At 43.5% G+C, this 19726-nt stretch overlaps 1 protein-coding gene across 41 annotated transcripts in view; it reads right to left on the reverse strand.

The window, feature by feature from the left end:
• Window positions 1–4887: 4887 nt before the first annotated feature.
• MAP2 (microtubule associated protein 2) overlaps window positions 4888–19726 on the reverse strand; it is a 217623-nt gene continuing 202784 nt past the window's right edge. For 23 of the 41 annotated variants that reach the window (XM_061344295.1, XM_061344303.1, XM_061344440.1 and 20 more), the window contains 4 exons: window positions 9658–9750; window positions 8085–8166; window positions 7454–7566; window positions 4888–6774 (listed from right to left, as the gene is read on the reverse strand). In XM_061344295.1, coding sequence (XP_061200279.1) covers window positions 6559–6774; window positions 7454–7566; window positions 8085–8166; window positions 9658–9750 — 504 coding nt within the window. In that variant the 3' untranslated portion in view covers window positions 4888–6558. The remainder of the gene's footprint in view (window positions 6775–7453; window positions 7567–8084; window positions 8167–9657; window positions 9751–19726) is intronic. The other 18 variants (XM_061344542.1, XM_061344533.1, XM_061344572.1 and 15 more) reach the window with 1 other exon arrangement.

Here is a 19726-nt window from a genome sequence, read left to right on the forward strand (position 1 = left end):
CTTCATTTATCAATTTATCTTCCTAGGAAGTCTTTGGACCTTGTTAAATAACTACACTAGAACACAGAACCTCAACAGAGGGGGAGGTCAGAGAGCTACTTCATTAGCAGTATTGTATACTTTGTTATTCACATCAGTATAAAGAACAGATCAAAGGCTGCTGTTTCAGCCCGGGAACTGTATACATCCTCTTTGCACTATCATGAGCTACACAAGGGAGGAATTCAGGGGATTTCAAAACAAGGGTCTGATTCTCTCCTTCCTAGCTGTTTTGTAAAAATTAAAGTAACCCAGGAAAGCTTTGTTTTTTCTTTAAGGACTTTTAAACTCGTCACAAAACCACTTCAACTAAGGTTCTTCAGATGTCTCATTCAACAGTCTTCCTGCCAGCACTGTTAGCAATGAGTTCAGAAACAAGGATAAATGAACCCCTAAACCTACCAGGCTTGCTGCTGTTGCTACATGAATTTGGGAGGGAGCAGACTATAGTCCAGCTGGATCAGATTTCATAAGGACAATCATATATTTAATGCCTAGGCCACATTCTGCTGGAATCAGTAGGAGTACTCACACATCTGAGAATCCTATTTCAAAACAGAGCAGGAACACAGATCCTCCATAGAGGAGGATCTGCAGTCACTAGAGAGTTACTGCCTTTACATAACATCCAAGCAACAAATCATATTCATAGAGCCATCTAATTGCGTTTAAGTACATATCAGGTTATGCTCCAACTAGGTAAAGCAAAGAGAGATGTAACAAAATCGTACACGATAACATAGGGAGTATCTGAGCAGGACTTGGGGGGGAATGAAATCCAGCTTTCATTGCCAAGTTATCATACCAACCCTTGGATGAGGGCTCTCCAAGCCCTGGGATGTGACTGCTTTCGTTATTAGCTGCAAACCTTTTACTTCCTTTTGGGAAAAGGATAAACACAACAAATCTCCCCCCAAACTCCACCTCACCCAACCACCTTTTCCCTTCTTCCTGGAGAACAAAGTGGGAATCTCTTGTTGCACCAAGTTACCAAACGTGTTCCTCTCCACTGCTCAGAACAGAGCTGAGAACTGCATCCAACCACATATTTCTCCTTCCAAGGGTGCTTATACAAGCCAGGTTTGGGAGCCCCACCATCAGAGAGCCTTTTATCTTTGAAGCAGCAACTGGGACTTCAGCTTGGCCACACAGCACCAAGCGAAAGGCCTTCTGCCTGCAACTCTGCTCTGATCCGTACTTTGAACTACCCACCTGCCTCTTCTACCACATTCCTGTACAATGCAAGGAATACCCCATGAAGCACGACAGGCAGAGGAAGGTCAGACCCTCTCTACACCCAGCAAACATTGCAGCAGGATTCCTGCGCTTCCCGCACTGTCATCAACACTGTAACTAAGATTTTATTCACAGCTTGTACTCACCTCAGTGCTCCACCACCACAGCCTGCTAGCAAACTGTAAAATACATCTCCTACCACATGCTGCTAGTAAGACACAACAATCATAACGATATTAGCTCTTCTTCCTTCACCTGGAAAGGAGGAAACAGGTTCTTACCTGCTGCCCTAAACCGTTGCTCTAGCTGTGAATACTTAAATCAGGATTCACTCTTATTGCTCTCAAACCTCTCAATCTTTTTAACAGATGATACATTAGTTCTGCCTTGTGCCTAAGCACCCTTAGGAGGGTGCTTCTAATGGATAATTAACAGCACTTCATTACTCCTTCAGGTGCTCTGACTGCATTTATTTATGAATATCGCAGCACCACGCAAAAACCGCACCTTGCCGACGGGCCGGGAGGGCTAACGCAGCCCGCTCAGCCGCACCACCCCCAACACCGCCGCGCCGAGCCCCTCACGGGGGCGAGGGCCGAGGCCGCACCCCGCGCTGTGAGGAGAGGGGGGAGCGGGAGCGCGGGCCCCTCATGGCGCCAAACCCAACGGCCGCCTGGAGACCGTTAGCGGCCTTGCGGGAGACCGCGCCCCCCGCCGGGCGTGAGGTGAAGCAGCGGCCGCCATTTTCCCGACGAGGGCAGCACCAGGGAATGGGGCTCTCAGCCCTAAAATACCAGCCCCACCGCCCGTCAGGGCCAGAGGTTGCTGCCTGACGGTGGAGAGCGGCCAGGCGGGAGAAGTGGTGGAACCGTAATCCAGAACCGGGACACACCCACACCCAGTTTGGACAGAGGGATGGCTCCGGGTATTGGCGACGCCCTCCCACACCCCTGCGCTGAAGGGAGCACCGTGGCAAGGGAGGGGATGCCGGCGCATTGGTGGGTCTTTCTGCCGGGAGGGCCCAGTGGGTCGCTGCAGGATAATGCTGAACCTCACCTGTAGGGTGGGACCGCAGGATGAAGGGCAGGATCCTGTGTTCACATAAAGCAAGGCAATACACCCCGCAGGAGAGAGCACTAGCTGTAAAAACTGATTCCTTTGGCAAGAAGTAACAGAGGTTAACTGAGGAAAAGGGACTTAATCCTCTCTGAGTCTCCTGATAAGGCTGACCACAATGGCATGGGTGCACCATAACTTGTTTCCATGCAGCACAACAGCGCACAGTGGTTGAACACAGGAGGAGCTGCACCACAAACACTGGAAACCAACACAAGCGTTTAGATGACAAGCGATTTTATTTTGCAAAACAATCACTATACAGCAACAAATACAATTGCAAATCGGATTGAAAAACATGAACTACCTACCACCAGCCATTCAAGAAATGCCTCTTATGGTAACAGGCTCTAGAATTACCAGAAAAACACAGGTTTGTAACAGCAGACTGTATTCCTTGACATCCCAGCATACAGCATGATTATTTGTTGGCTTTTTCTCTTTGCTAAAGTTGAAGTGGCTTTTATGTGCTTGACTTTTCCAAGTGTGAAACTAGTTTACCTTCCTGCAGTGGGAATTGCTGGAGTTACAGAGGGAGTTGCTTTAGCAATCAATGAACTCAACAGACACCTAGGCTAGAAATCTACCTGCGTTGATTTTCATTGCAAACGTGATCTACTCTTCAAGGCATTTGCCTTTGAAGGGATATTTGTACTTGGGTTTCAAACGGTATTTGGTCCAGCATGGAAAAAACTTCTGCTCACGTGTGGTAGTCCACACAGGCTGCCTTTCGACTCCCTTTGGGTCGTGCATATAGGCAAACTTAGGTCTGTAAGCAGTCATGATGAGGTTACCACTGTACCTTATCAGCGTGTTGAATGGATAGTACCATTTACTGCCATACAGTGAAAATATACATAGCCCTTGTGGGCGTACAATGTCCCTCATCAGTATCAGTTTTTCCTTAACAGTTGCTGGACGGAGTTTTGCTCAATTTTGATTTCTTTCTGCTTGTGGTTACATAGAAACAGAACTCTGCAGATGGGGCAGAAGCACTTTTGTCTCTACAACTTGATGCATTGTTAATTTGGGGCTCTTCCCTATCTATCCAAACAAGATTTCACCATTCCTTTCATCTGGATTATCTCTGCTTTGTTACAGGGTTGGGTCTTAGGCACCCAGCATACCTGCTGGCTCAACATGCCTGTGGAAAAGAAACACAACGGATGCGGGCTCCAGGAAGCTGGCCCTATCTTCTTTAGTGGGCACTACGTATTTACAAACTGTTGTTTTAAAAACCAACACTCTTCTTGAGAAGATTAGTATGAGCATTTCAGTGAACATCTAGAGTCATGTAACATAACTTTGGGGTTTTATTTATTTATTTAACAGCACAAAACTCTTGATTCCTTTTCATCTGACTCCACAGTGTTCTAGCGTTCTATGGAAGTATGATTACAAAGATCTTTGCTCAAATCAAGACAAGAAAGCTCATTTTAATGCACGAAATAAATGACTTCGAGTGTTACACCGCTCTAACTTTGGACTCATAGGTGGATTAACTAAGCTTCATTTTCTAGAATTTGTCCATTTTAAAGTGTAATAAAAAACCTTTGACTTCCTAGTTAACACTGTTCTCACTAGCTAGTGTTCAGCTTCAGGGAAGCTGAGATTCAGTATTACTGTAGTTTCTTTCCCACATTGGCCAAAGGCATAAAAAAACCCCCACTCAAGGTTAATTTATAGTAATTGACAGTATGATCAGAGCAATGTGCTATGCTGTTGTTTTACTTTTCCGTCTTTCTTGTTTTTTTCCAGTAAAAAGGGGAAGAGGCTTTTAATGTACCTCCCTTGACACCGTTTCCATGAAAGTTGTAGTATTACTCTAACCAAAAGTATAAGAAATACAAGGCAGAAATCCAGATGCACTTAGCATAGTTCTAAACTCCCTGTCCTTTGTATAAAACAACTGACTTACAAGCAGTATTAGGTACTTTACAGTGTGAAAAAGCTTTTTGCAGAGCAGCAGTGTCATGTGTGGGGCTGTTAGGAGTTCATCTTCAGTAAAATTTTTAGAGATGTAAGCTTTTTTGTTCTGTGTTTGTGCTACTGTGACAGCTTAGCCAAAATCCCCCTTTGGCCCACTGAACACTTACTGTCTAGTAACTGCATTTACTACCTGAATTTAATGGTGGGGAATCCTGTGCTATTAATTATTAGAATCCTTCTCCACAGACATAAAAATCTCTATGAGTCTTTTCAGATCAAAGCCCAACACACACATACACGCACACATACAAATTAAGAATGAAAAAGAACAGATCAAAAGCTTCCAACACACAATGTTAACCTAATACATGTATCGAGTATAGCTCAACTGACAGTGCAAAGTTTCGTTGAGAGATTTTAAAAGGAAAAGATAAACAATCTGCAAGAATGTAAACTGGTCATTCCATATGTCTACTGTACATATATTACCAGCAGGTGGTTATCTGCTGATGCATAATACTACCATATTACCTTCAGTGTTCTCTTAGTGTCCATAAGATAGTGTCGGACTTCCCACAGGTAACTCAGTTGGTTCGCTTGCTTATGTATTTCTGCCTTCCATCTTTTATGCACACTTTTCCTTATACTTTTTATAGTCATTATGTTCCCACTTTGCGTAGGTTTTAAGATGCCCTATTTATTGATGAACCACTATGGCAACCCAGTCTAAGGGGCTCATTTTATTTATCCACATACAACTTACAGGCATTTCTGTTATGTTTATCACTGTTATCTGAGTGCCTAAGTCATCACTAAAGGAGTGGAAAAAAAACACATTAATACTTTTTTTCTGTGTTTCAACTTTAGCAAAAGAAAAAGATAAATAAATCTAACATTCACTGTTACTACAGGAGTTAAAAAAAAAAACAAACCAAAAAACAAAACAAGACCAACCAACCAAAATAAAAAATAAAACATGAAAGGAAAAAAACCCCAAACAACCCAGAACCAAACTATTGTGGATTTTTTTTTTTTTAATTCAGAATCCAAACTCAGCCATCTTTAGAGACCCTTTTACAAACATCCGGACCCCACAAAAATCATACCTTTGTGAAGAAAGGGAGAGAAGGGAAGAAGGAAGGAATCCTTTTTCTAGCATCACAGAAGAGACTTGCATCTGGCACTAAAACAGGGTCACGGCTTTTAGTTGTTACAGAAAGCAACTTCATGCTAAAATTTTCATCTTTTTTTAAATGTATTCTTACGAATAGGGAAAAAAACCCCTGCTAACATCTACTTTTACATACCTAAAATTGCAACACCAAAGGGTGCAAGAGACACAGATACTGTGAATAAAGTAGAATATTCAAGTATATGAGGAGGGCGTATCACAAATGGCCACAGAGAAATATATATATATCTATAATACTGTATCAAACAGATGGAAAGGATGTGAAACCGGTGGTGCATACACAAATCTAGCCGCTTAACCAACTTTCTAATCAGACACAAGTCTGTTGGGGTGGAAGTGCTGCTTTCAACAGCTTTATTACGGCACTTCCCCAAGCATGGTTTGAATGTTTTCAACTACTACTTTTAGTTATTAGTTAAATAATTTATTGGCTTTTCAGCTATACACTGACATAATTAACCAGGCCCCCCAAAAATGTTAATAACTTAATTCAACTTTTGTTCTACTCATTTATACAAAATAACACCTTTTTTTTTTTTTTAATTAAACTTGAATTTCTCTATATGCCCTTCCTTCTGCTATGCAAACTGTTCATTTAACCTGTCATAACTTACAATGGGCAATTTCTTTCATTTCCCCAGCTATCAACAGAATAGTGAAATGAGCAACTTGGGATATTAACAAGGCTCTTCAGAAAGAGGTGGATGGCCTTCAGGCACATGAAAGGTAAAAATGCATTTCATCATAGTACGGTACTCCATGCAAGACAGAGCAGAGCAACAATAATTGTCCAATGTAACATACTGCAGTTGTATTACCCATATAAAGCCAGTGTCTTCCTGTTGTAAATGGAGATCAGGCCAATTTCTGCATCTATTTAATTATATTTTTTTCTGGTTTTTTTAACTGTATGGTAACTACAAGTCTTGGGACGTGACTTTGTTTTAGACATGGTAAAGGATGAATGTAACACCTGCTCTGAGCCCATTCCTGCCAAGAGCTCATGCCTAGATATTATTACTTCATACAATGCGAAATCAGCAGATTCATAAGCCCTGCTTAGCAAGGGCTGCCGTGACATCTTCAGCGAGGGTAGCAAGCTGGGGCGACTCAAGCAGGTTGATGCTTCCAGAGGATGAGACGTTGCTGAGTCTGCGTGGTGAAGCCACGCTGGACCTGCCTGGTGACTGTGTGATGATCTCAGCCCCATGGTCGACACGGGCTTTAGCGTGCTCTCTGAAGTTTAGCTTCTGGCTGTCAATCTGCTCCAGGAAAGCAAAGAATTTAACACATTATATATTCACCAAATTATCTTGTTATAGATCATCATTTGGGTCTTACTTTGTTTACTTTTAAGAACTCTTACAATGACTGAGGCTTCTTCACTCGTTAGAATAATTGAAACTGAAGATTTTTTCACCTTGCTTAATATATACTAGCTTACTATGTTACATTCTCTTGCTATTTCTGTCTCCGATGGTTGGATACTTAATGAGCAATACCATTGTCCCTAGTTCTATGAATTTAATATACATTTTATGGGCATTATGCTTTGTTTCTGAAATATATATTTTCAAATGTCTGTGGGAGTAATCTTACTTTCAGGATGTTTTCCTCCTGTTTCACAAAGCAGCCCTGATACATACTACAAACTTACTAGATCACACTGTACAACAGTCCCAGACAAGGTTCATCTTTATAGGGAAAGCCAGTATACAAGCTACAGGATTTTGCACTTTAAGATTCACTCTCAGCTTAGATGTGGATGTGAGACTGGTCATTCCAAATTCCAAAGGGAACAAACAGCATGTGAGTGCGCTTGAAGGAGAACAAACAGATGTTTCCTACTCAATTCAGAGCCATCACTGAATTCACAGCTCTGATAATTTCACTGGGTGAGGGGTACAGTGGTGGCCTTTTCTCCGATGGCTGCCCTCTTACCTTGACGTTACCACCGCCAGGTACGTGGTGAGCATTTTCCAGTGAACCAACTTTAGCCTGAGCTTTTTCTTTGAAATCCAGTTTCACGCTCTCGATTTTCACACGCCCGCCTCCTGCGCAGGAAAAGGAAATACCGAGTAAGAGGCTGGAATGTCTCACGAGAAAGTTTGACTTGATGTACATGGATGCTCTCACGTTACTTCCCTTTTAGTTGAGTTCTAATGGTTTTAGAGAAGCAAAGAATACAATGCTGCATGTTTAGTAAAACATAAAATCTTCAACACATATTCAAACTGTAAGCAGGTGCTGTAGCCCTACTGATTTTCATGGGATTTAAGCACATGCTTAAGTATTTTGCTGACTTCAGTCTGCATTTCAGTATCTTATCAGACTAACATTATGCCACAGCAGCATCCTTCTGCATTATTTCTTTAATCTCCTCTCTAAAGCAGGTGGCCCCATATCTTTATGCCTTTATATATCTAGTCGAGGTAAGACTATTATTTTTCTTTGCAAAGTGTATTTACTTTCTCTTAGACTATAAAAGAGAATGGTATCATCCATGATTTCTCTTTCACATAACAGGATTAGGTCTTTGCTTTGTCCCACATCTCAGAAATTCCTACAATACCTGGCTTGTGGTGGATATTCTTGAGTGAGCCACACTTGGAAGTTACATGACTCAAGTCAATCTTCTTGGTTACAATTTGTACCTGTCAAAAGCATGCACACACAAATTACAGGCATGAAGAGAGTCAAATAAATTAAAATCCAAGCCCTGCAGAGGAAGAGCCCAAGCCTCTACAAACCACTGGAAAAAGAGAGATGGTTAGTAGAAAACAGACCATGCCACAAAGGAGGAAACACCTGGATTAATACAGCAAGCTTCCTTCCCACGTAGGGAATGACAGAGCTGGGTTAAGCTTTACTATCAGCAGAACAAAGAGAAAGACAAAGCAGATTAGCTTGTGAGTTCTTTCTAACACGTTTCTGAGCCTCCTCTCGGGGTGGATGCTGCCAAGCCGTGCATGCAGCAGGACCCATCTGTTTGCTTCTGATCTTGAATGTGCATTGTGGCAACTTTTTTTCCTCTCTACTATCTGTTTTGTACTTTTTTGCATTCATATACGGTATGTATTCATGTCAGTCCACTATGGAGGGTCGTGTGACTTCTGCAGCTGTACCTGAGCTGGTTGGTGTTCAGCCAGCTGGCTTGATGGTGCTTACCCAAGAGTGGCAGCACTGCTACACTCAGTCCAGCAGCAGCACAGGCACCCTCCTTCCCCCTCCTGCTCCCTGCCCTACCATTGGCCGCATTGCCATGATTGTGCTGAGCCCAGCTCGGGAACAGCCACAGAGCCACACTGCTGCCTTGCTACACTCCCAAACACCTTCCAGATGCAGCCCACAGTCACAGTGACCACAGTAGCAGGTGGCAGCCCCTCCAGGTAACTACAATGCCATTGGTTTGCTCACATCACAGCAATGAGTTAAGCCAGCACTGGCGGCTGTACTGAATCTGTTTGGATCAGACATGCCCACACCATCAGCTCTTCCATCTCAGAGGAGAGCATTTCCATCAGGAGGGTCATAGCTGCCTTAAGCTCTTCCTAAAGCTGTTCCAGTGAACTGAGAGGTGTCTGGTCAAACCCTGAGCAACCTCAATTTGTCACACTGGAATAATGCTGTGGCATTAGCACTCAGCATGCTGGCCCATCGCACCCTCTTTCTTTGTTCTTACGTTTTATTTTACTTCTTTCTCTCTGATGGATGCATATAACTGAACAGTTAGCTGAGGAAGGACTGAGGCACTGGAAGATGCCCAGCTGTGAGGCTGCAGTCTCACTGTGAGCTGTAGTCTGTGTTTGGAAATTACTTTCTTGGGCCACTCCCATGAAAGGCACTGAATCATTTTGGCTCACACTGGACTTTTACTGTCAGCACTCTTGGCCGTTCAGAGATCATTCTTCTATTCTCATTTCCTTTGCCCATCCAAGTTCTGGAAATGTGTTGTGCTCTATGCAGAAAGATCAGGAAGCTACCATTGCATACACAGGGCTCACAGGACTACCCGACCAGACTCACGTGAAACAATAGCAAGAAGGAAAGTAGTGCTCAGAGGAAAGGAGACAGAGGGGTCTGGTTGTGCCTAGGCAGGTCACCACATTGGAGATGCCTGTTCACAGGGTGTCCATACTACTTACATTTCCTCCCCCAGCAGAATGTTTGATGTTATCTCTGGAACCACAGCGGGATTGAATATCGCTAAAATCGATCTTCTTGTTTAAAATCCTAACCTAAAAGGAATTGGAGGTAACTTACTATATACTATACACACACTCCATCAGGGTGCAGGACAAGGGAACCAGGGTAATTTTGCCTCCTGCTGTGACTCCTTCCCACTTGCACTGAAGTGTAAGAAAGCAAACCAAGCCAATCTCTATGTTTAGTATGCTAACACAGCATATGTAAATATACTATGCTGCTCTCTTTCTATTTTACAAAGTGGTGGTGAAATACAAAGGAGAAAGTTTTTATACTGGGAGATAAGAGAGGTGGCTTTTGCCTGAAAACCTCAAAGAACTCCTTGCTTGCCAGGACTGGATAGTCCTTGGACAGCCTGTTCTAGGCTGGTTTGAGTGATGTCCGTATTTCTGCTGGACCAGCCACAAGGAAAAGATGGAAACAGCTCAGTACTCTTAAGATTTCATGCAGAAAACCCAGAACCAGCCAGCTCAGGCACAGGTCGAAATCCTGAGGTGTTTTGCCCCTCCTGCCATACAGTCATAACAGCAGCTCACAGAACAGATCACAGAGTGTCCTGTGAAAGGGGACTGACAAAATTAATTAAACTGAAGTCAGAGCTCTCTACTGCTCTCTCTCTTTAATGTCATCTACTAATGGGCAATGCAGAAAACAACATCTGGAAACCTACAACTGCAATCACTGCTTTCTGATTTATGGTGCTTCTCCCCTGTGTTCTGTGTTTCTGGCAGAACAAGTACCCTGCTGTCCCTTGATGGTGCTAGTCTCCTTTACAGATGCTAGGAGCCTACATTTTTTGTGTGTCACCTTAGCTGCACCACAGGCATATGACAGTGCCTGGAGGTGAACTCCGCAAAGGCCTGGCCATGCTGTCCTGAGTGTTACCCCCATCTTGAACTTCATCTTGACCCCCATGTCAAAGCAGTTCCTTCACCTGGCAGAACTCAGGTTCCACCACGGACTGTCCTCCCCAGGAATGATATGCTGCTGGCCAGCAATTATGAGTAGGCAGGGACGGCTGGGTGCAGGGTGCACACATAAGTGACACCACTTCCAGACTTCTTTCTGAGCAGGAGCACAGGATTGTGCTCACCAGTATTAAGCTTTTCAGGTGCATGAGAAGGTGTTTCTGGCCAAGGCTGTACCTGCTTTCATTGTACCAGGAGGTTTTAATTACTCAAAGAGTGCCACCCATGCATCTTATTCTTTCTCTGGGTTAAATATGAGGTCTTTAATTCAAGTGCTAGGTTGGATTTTATTTATCTCTGTTATTAATATACAATATGAATTTACACTCTTTACTGTACAGAAAGCCATGGAATTTTGGGGGTTGTCTCTTCATTTTGCTAAATGGCACTTGTAGAGCCTTCACTGGCATACTGCTTAGCACAGTCCTGTTGGCTGTTATTGTAGGTAAACTTAAAGTGACTGATACTGAGATAAGAGAAAGGGAAGGATACATGGGGGTACATTATTGTGGCTTCTTCCACTGCAGAAACACAAAGCAGCTGCAAAGGAGCTAAAGTGGCCAGTCAGAGAACCCTGTGCAGTTTCTGCTGCCTGGCTTCAGGTCCCCAAACTGCTCCATGCTCCCTAATAAATCTGAGACAAATCACTCCCTCAATGCCTCAACTCTCCATACTAGGACAAGACTATTTACCCCCTTACAGGGATATCAGATTTTGCAGCTCCCAGTTCTTGCAGTGGGGACATCGTGTTTTGATAATGAGTCAAATCCCTCTGGCACTAAGCACTTAAGCCCAGTAAAAAAGAAGAAATCTTCAGAGGGTCCCACTTTGCAGCTAATGTGAAGAATTTCTTCACAGCAAGCTGTTTTCATGGGTCCCCCTCATTACATAGAACCACTAAATCAGTCAAACTACTAGGATGTTAAGTGTTCTCTGGCTTTAACTGGCAAAGATCTGTGGTGATGGCATGCTTAGCAATAAGGGTGATGACAACACCAGAAAACACAACTGGTAGGTCACCTTCAGACGGGCATCTTCAGCAGGCAGATTTCTGTCTTCCTCCCTCCTATCTGTTTAATCCATCCAAGTAAACCAATATATGCTGAAACATGAAAGCAGATGCCTTTGGAGTTTTATTCTTGTGATTTCTCTCAATAGCCTATTTGTTTAAAAATGTACCACAGTACTATACAAGACAGGTGTCACATCAGTTACAGAAACACATGTCTGATGTGGAGTCGGATCTGGCTCCCAGGGAGCTTCAGGCCAGACACAACTGGGCAAAACAGGAAGCCTTCCCAGCACTTCATGAGCACATCTCTCAGCAATGGATCACCAGCACCTCTTTGCAATGGCCACAGGGGTGCCTTTGCTCTGAAAATGCTGACTTGACGTAGGGGACATGACAAGACCTTAGAGGTGCCTCAGCTCAGAGGCCTGTAGCTTAAAATGGACCCAAAGCAAGGTGATAAGTTGAGATGGTGCCTTTAATCAAGTGCCTAAAGGCTGATTTGCACCCACAAGTCTGGCAATTTATGAGTTTCCTGGCCCATGGACCTGGCTAGCAGATCTGTAAAGGACCAATCATCTCAATTATCCTCTCTGTCTCACTGGGTGAAATGTGCCCCTGTGTAGAAGGGCCAGCAGGAGACCTATGTGTCATTTATGTCCTGTTCTGAGGGCTGAAGTGAGCTGAGTGTTGTGGATGTGCTGTGCTGGTCCTCTGGCACAGGGAAGAACTGCAGTGACCCAAGGTTTTCTCTGATGATCTGTTTCTTCCTTTCCTGGATTATATCAATATCCCTGTGCATATTTAAATCATGACTACCTTCTATAACTAAAGAATTCCACAACTACTGGAACCTTGTTTACTGTAGACTGTGGCTTTAAACTGCTTAATCCCCCCATCCTATATTCTTCAGCAAGCCCTATTCCCTCTTGCCAGCAATATCCCAATTTTTTTCTCAGGTTTGGTAGACAGAGCAAACAGACACCAGTACACAACCAGCTAGCTTTCTGTTGTCTCTGATTAAGGAGAAGGGCTGAGTTATCACTGCCTTTAAACCAACGACTGCATTATACTGAATCTCTGTTTTGCACCCAGTCAGCAACTATCACCCAACTTGGAGGGACTGCCTGTGTTTCTAACCACTGCTCCCTTGCCAGCACTGGTTGAAACTGGCCAACAGCTTACAAATGATTTGAGGACAGCTGAGATTGCCAGCCAGACAGCATGACTGCACAAGCTTTGTTTCCTTTGAGAAATCAGACTGTAAATATGAGAGGGAAAGTACCAGAGAGGGGCGGGAACTATTTAGGTTAAAGAGAAACTTTGGCTTGCAAACAAAGAATATAAAGTGACTGTGAATTATTTGAAGCTGGAATCTAGAGGGTGATTTGTAACTGTCAGAGAAGGGAAGCTCTGGAACTGCCTCCTAAAGGAACAGAGCTATGACAATAAAATGATAAACTTTTATGATGGCACTTGATGAAAGGAATTAAGATTATGCAGCTCTCTGTGACAGAGGCAGCATGAACACTATGACTCACCAGGGAGGTCTCTGTGCTCCTGAATGTGTATGTATGTCTTCTGTGGGGGCGGAATTGTGGTAGGGACGTACATACATGCATCTCAGTTGTGCTGCACGTTAAAAGAAAGATGAAGCCTGCTCAGGCTCTCATTCAGGAAAGGGAACATTGTAGTCTGTGGCAGAAACAGGACTGTTTTCTATTCATGCTCACTAAACATTCCAACAAGATAATGTCCTGACAAGGTCCCTCACAGCTCTTGCACTGACCTGCCAGTCTGAAATGGGTACATTCTGTCCTGAGCTGATGCTGGTTTGCCCAGGTATGCCGGACAGGGCCTGGAAGTCAGGATTTTGATCTAGACCAAGCTGAGGTTCCTCAGCATTTGTCATATCCATGTAAAGTTAAACCACAGTGGAAAAATTAAGCCTTACAGACAATGCTGGATTTATCCCACAAAACCACACTGCCCAAGGAAAAATTAGCTTCTGTCTGAAGCTCTGAAAGTCTGACAGACTTTCCCCCAACTCTGTCCTCCGATGACTCCTAAGCAATGGTCCAGAACTGAAGCCTAGGGCAAACTGTGCTGATGTGCGCATAGTGTAGCCTCAGTGACTCACACTACTTCTAGGAGTCCCCAGCAGGAATCAGACACTGTGCTCCAGCACCTTCTCTGCTGTTTGAATGCTGTCTGTCAAAGTACTGGGAGATGCAGGGCATGGGTAGGAAACCAAATGTATACCAGTGCACATAGTATGGGAAATGGACAGGAAGAATTAGAAATCCATGTGCAGTCACTGGGTTTTGATCTGGCTGCAATTCCAGAGACATGGTGGCATAGCTGGTGTGACTGGAATGTTGTCATGAATGGCTACATGTGTTCTAGGAAAAACAGGCCAGGAAGGCAAGGTAGTGGAGTTGTCCTTTATGTGAGAGAGCACCTGAAATGTCTGGAACTTTGTCTCGGGGTGGATGATGAGTGAGTCAAGGAGCAGCCTCACAATCACAGGCTCTGGTTCTCATGGGAGACTTCAATCACCCTGACATCTGCTGAAGGCAGACATCTGCTGAAGAAACAAACAATGTAGGAGATTCCTAGAAAGCACTGCTAACTTTCTGATATAGTTGATGCAGGAACCAGCAAGAAAAGGTGTGCTGCTGGACATTATACTAATAAACAAGGAAGGACCGGCTGGTGATGTGAAAGTTGGGGGAACCTGGGCTACAGCGACCATGAAATCTTGGGAGTTCAGTATCATGCGAGGACGAAGCAGGGCAATAAGATCATAACCCTGGACTTCAGGAGAGCTAACTTTGGACTCTTTAGGGGCCTTCTTGGGAGAATCCCATGGGAATGGACCCTAAAAGGAAGAAGGGTCCTTGAGAGCTGGTTAATATTCAAGGATCACTTCCTCCAGGCTCAAGAACAGTACATCCCCACAAGCAAGAAACTGAGCAAAGGGGACAGGAGACCTGCATGGATAACGTCGAACTTCTGTGAAAAGTCAGAGACAAGCAGGAGACAGGAGATGGAAGCAGGGACAGGCAGCTTTGGAATATAGGGGCATTGTCAGAGTAGACACAAATGCAACTAAGATAGCCAAGGCCCATTTGGAATTATATCTGGCTAAGAATATCAAAGACAACAAGAAGGGCTTCTTCAAATACATTAATAGAAAAACTAGGGAAAATGTGGGCCAGCTACTGAATGGAGCAGGGACCATGGTGACAGAGGATGCAGAGGTCTTCAATGCCAATGCCAGCCCTCAGGAACCCCTGATCCAGGAGACCAGGGAGAAGGCCTGGAGAAAGGAAGTCTTTCTCGTGGTTGAGGAGGATTGGGTTAGAAATCATTCAGACAAACTTGACATCCACAAGTCCATGGGCCCTCAAGAGATGCATTTATGTTTTCCCTGCCTTGCAGTTATGGCCTCTGAGAAGCTCTACCACAAACACTGTGCCTAAAGCATTTACAAAAGCTCCACTTGCCGTATGAACATGGTGTCAGGCTGTGATACTGGGAAAAAGCTCCCAGACTCCTAACAATTTATCAGAAAGGGCCAGCTTCCTCCTACTTACCACAGCATCACAGTAATTTGACAGAAGTAGACATTATTCAGTGTTTGGTCTCCTGGTTAACACAGGGATTGAGTGAGATAAGAATTGGTCTTGCATAGGAACCAAAGTTAAGGTTAAAATCTGATTAGCATCAAGAGTCAGTTCTCAGTGCTTCCAAATCTACATGTTGCCGAGGACAGATGATACTACAGTTTTCATGCTTCTGGCAGAGGCTACAGGTAAAGGGAGAGGAAAGGGTGTTTATTTGGCCTAGCAAAGTTCTTGAAGACTGTGCCTCAGACTTTCCATATCTACAAACAGAGCTTGTGATCATGTTCAGGCCTTGCACTCCTGAAATTACTGGATATACACACACTAGGGAAGCTGCCAGCCTACAGGCTGGTGAGATTCAAAAGAAAAGGCTGTACTGGACATAGCATAGGCAAAATAACATTCCATCCTCACCTTGCTTTTCCTAAAGGGAGAACAAGACAGGTTCATTTTTGACATTTCTCTAAGTACAGAGCAGACACTCAGCATGTAATATTTCATCCTGAACAGTCAGATTGTGAAAAAAAACCCCAACTGAAAATAGGTACTTCCAAAGGGAAGTATCAGTAAAATAAACAGATGTCTTGCAATCATCCACATACTTCTTCAATACTTGCATAGGACAACAATAGCTGATTTACAAGCTGCTTTCTACCTATTTACAAATCACTGTAATTAATAAGGTGACCACACTGAACTAGGTACATTCCCACCAATAAAGAGAGAAAAGGCCTATAGAGAAATAGTGACAGGTTTTGCATAATCATGCAGGGAAATACAAAGAGTTTACAGTCAAGAGACACCAGCTGAAATTAACAGACAACTCAAGGAAGTGCAGGATCCACATTAGATGAAGCGTTAACGCGTGTTCTGGAATCATAGTCCTCACTAAATCTGGGGAGCTGATCCAAAGAATGGCAAAAGAAACGGAAGGAGATTCACGCATGCCAAATAAAAAAGACCCTATGAGCTCCATTAATTCAGCCAAACCACAGAATCCTTGCTTCAGTCCTCCCTTAAAACAGATTTTACTAAACTACAGAGTTTGATACTTAAATTTTAGAGGCAACAGTCCCTACATGTCTCAAGAGTACTAATAGCTTCAAATATCAAGTGTTGAGCATCAAGTATCACGGTTTTCCAATCATGTTCCTTATCTTTAAGAAGGAGTGAGTTTTGAGTTATTGTGTCTGGATTATCTTTACTGCACCATAGTGGAGAAAATTCAGTTGCTCAGTTCAAGTTCAAAAAACTCTCGTGTTTCACTCTTCATGCAAGCTGGCTTTCCCAGAGCTCAGCAGACATGTCCCTTAGCATCTCTTTTTATTCAAATCCGTATTTCCAAGATAAAACCTAAGCATTTTATCCTTTTCTTTCCTGCCCTTTCCCATTGACCAAAATAAACTCTTTTTCTTATCTTCCTGTGCAAGACAGAACACTATTATATGACCAAACAGCTCTGATGCAGATTATGTATTGCCTGAACATTTTTTCCCAAAAGAACAACCTTCCCTATTTTATTTCTCAAAATCTAGACTAGTTCTTGCTTAGCTGAAAATACCTCCCTTGCTGAACCTGCTGCTGGCATGACTCAGGCTTGGACAGAATTTATGTCCTGGGAATTTCAATCTCCTCTAGAAAAAGAAACATTACAGCTTCCCCCCTCACTATTACCAAGAGACCAGTAGCGTGTGGTTCCTCATGGCCAGAATTTGTCTCCTCTGTCATTAGCTACCTAAAAGTTGGCGCTGGTCCCTTAAGCTGCCACTGTAGACACTGGAAAGATCCTCCAGAAAGTGATGCCTTCAACTCTAACTAGACGGACTGAATATACCAGATCTGACTGGCAGAAATCAGTGCACGCCTGCTAACAGCCTTCAAAAGGAGAAACATCAGGTTATGGCTACTGTAGTCAGTGGAGGTTTTGTTAGCGGCTAGAGCCCCATCAGACAGCTTGTGACTGTAGTGGTTCAACCAATGACTGGCAACCAAGTACCATGCTGCTGCCAGTGCACTGACCCCCATGCCAGTGGAATGGGGGAGAGAACTGAAAGAAAGGTAAAAAAACCTCATGGATGTTAATAATAAAAAATTAATTAATAATAACAATAACAATAATAATAATAATAATAGGAGGACATAAAGAGAGAGCAAAAGAGGAATAAAATGAACAAAAAAAACCCATAGAAGTGATGCTCACCACCCGCTGACCGATACCCAGCCCAATCTGAGCAGTGATCAGTCCCCTCCATCTAACTCCCCTCAGTTTCTATATTGAGCATGATGTGATGTGGTATGGAATACCACTTTGCTTAGTATCATAAACATAAAAGAGAATGTCAGATTGGAACAGGAAGTTCCAATTCCCTGCTCATTTCTACCAACCAAACACCTTTCCTCAAAGAAACTTTCTAAAACTTGCTAAAGCTTGGCACTGATTGCTTCATTTTTCTAAAATGTGAGTCAGGAAGATCTTCCTTTTTATCCAGAATAATTCAGAGCTTAACTGTACAGACTGTTCTTGGGCAAGCCTTCCATTAAATGAGTGCAGTCTGAACACGGGAGCTGCAAGATGTTATTTCTGTACAATCTGCAATGATCAGCCAAAATTCTGAATTTCAAAACTTCAAAAATTATGGGTTTGAGCTGTGAGAGCTTTGAAGGTGTGCCTGAAACTCCCCATGGCTCTTTGCATTCCATCTTCAATTAACAAGGGATGAATTCATTTCTAATTTTCAGTCCAGAACAAAGCCTTTCAAATGTCTTGCAAATCCACAAATCTGGGAATCTATAAAGAAAACCAAACCAGACTGACATAGATGAATTTATCTCACAGTTGTGAACTGGTGACTTCGTAAATGCACAAACTTGTTCCAATGAACGCAGCTACCAGTGTGGAAACAACTGCCTCCCAGCCTCTCATTAGCTAAGTACTTTCACTGCCGCTGTGTCACACTGTCAATCCCCATCTCCCTATACAGCTGCCTCCTCTGGCTCTGGTTGGGGAAGCATCAAACCTTATATGATCATTTATGTTCTTCACTCTCCTGAACAGGCACATTCTCTTAACTCAGGCCAAAGTGACAGGACAAGGGGGAAAAGCTTTAACCTGCCAGAGGGGAGACTGAGATGAGCTCTTAGGCAGAAGTTCTTCCCTGTGAGGGTGCTGAGGCGCTGGCACAGAGTGCCCAGAGAAGATGTGGCTGCCCCAACCCTGGCAGTGTTCAAGACCAGGTTGGAAAGTGCGTGAAGCAACTTGCACTGGTGGAAGGTGACCCTGCCCATGGCAGGGTGTTGGAACTGGATAAGCTTTAAGGTCCTTTCCAACCCAAACCAGTCTGGGATTCTATGAAAGTGTTTTTAGATCACAGTGTATTGGAGAAACAGTGCATGATGTGCCAGAAGGAGATGAGAGACAGAATGGGACCCAGCAACAGCTCAGTCTGCACTTTAATTAGGCCTATATTCTTCACTACCTTTTAGGACGCTTTCCATCAGCCAGTGCACCAATAGCATATAATCTAGATCTTCAGATTAATTTTGGGGCAGTCATCAGTGGTCATAACATGGTGCAAAGACATGTGAAACAGAGGAAGATGACGCCATCCCAAGGGGAACTTACTGAATGCCCTTTCAACCTGCAGTTCTCCCAGGAGGTGCTCAGCTCTGGTGTGCACCAGATCTGTGTCTCTGCATCCTGGCAGCCTATACCTGAGACAAGGAACACTTCAGGAGCCTACTGCTCTCTGCAGGTGGGGCTGTAAATTGTGATGATGGAAGGGTGTGAGATGTGTTGTCATCTCTCCTGCCAACCAAACTGATTTTGAAGCTAACAAAAAGATGACAGATATTCACACAAACCTCCTCCTCTGTGTAGCTCTGAAATGTCTTCCCTGTGCTGGTCTATTTTATCATCTAATGCAGATGCCTATTCTAGTTGCCAGGATTCTTGCGGTTTCTGGACAGGTTCTGCTGAATAGTCATCAATTTATTCAGACGTTCTGACCCATGAGTAACTGCACTTTGTTTTGTACTGTTTAGTGAAGATGAAGTTCTTCCTTAATCTTCCTAAAACCCTTTAAGGAACACTTTGTTCTTCAACAAAAACCCAGGGATTGAGTTTTTCTACATGACATCTTACTTCTTACAAGATGCCTGGCTCTTACTGTAGTGATATTTAAACCTTGTGTATGGCATTCTAGTCTATACAGCCCCATTCACTTTGATGAAGCTCTGCTGATTCACATCCACTTAAGTTCTTGCCCATGGCTCAGGGTTTAGGTGTACATTTAAAGATTAAATTAAAACAAATCTAGGTTGGCTTTACCATTGGTTGCTGGCCTTTGCTGCTTTATGAATAGTCTGCGTGGTCAGTAATGGCAAGACTCAATTAGTGCACTTT

This window comes from Neopsephotus bourkii, unplaced genomic scaffold (genome assembly GCF_033783945.1).
Source record: "Neopsephotus bourkii isolate Nb327-2 ecotype Australia unplaced genomic scaffold, CSIRO-AGI_Nbou_v1 NB_31, whole genome shotgun sequence".
In the NCBI taxonomy this organism is placed as follows: Eukaryota; Metazoa; Chordata; class Aves; order Psittaciformes; family Psittacidae; genus Neopsephotus; species Neopsephotus bourkii.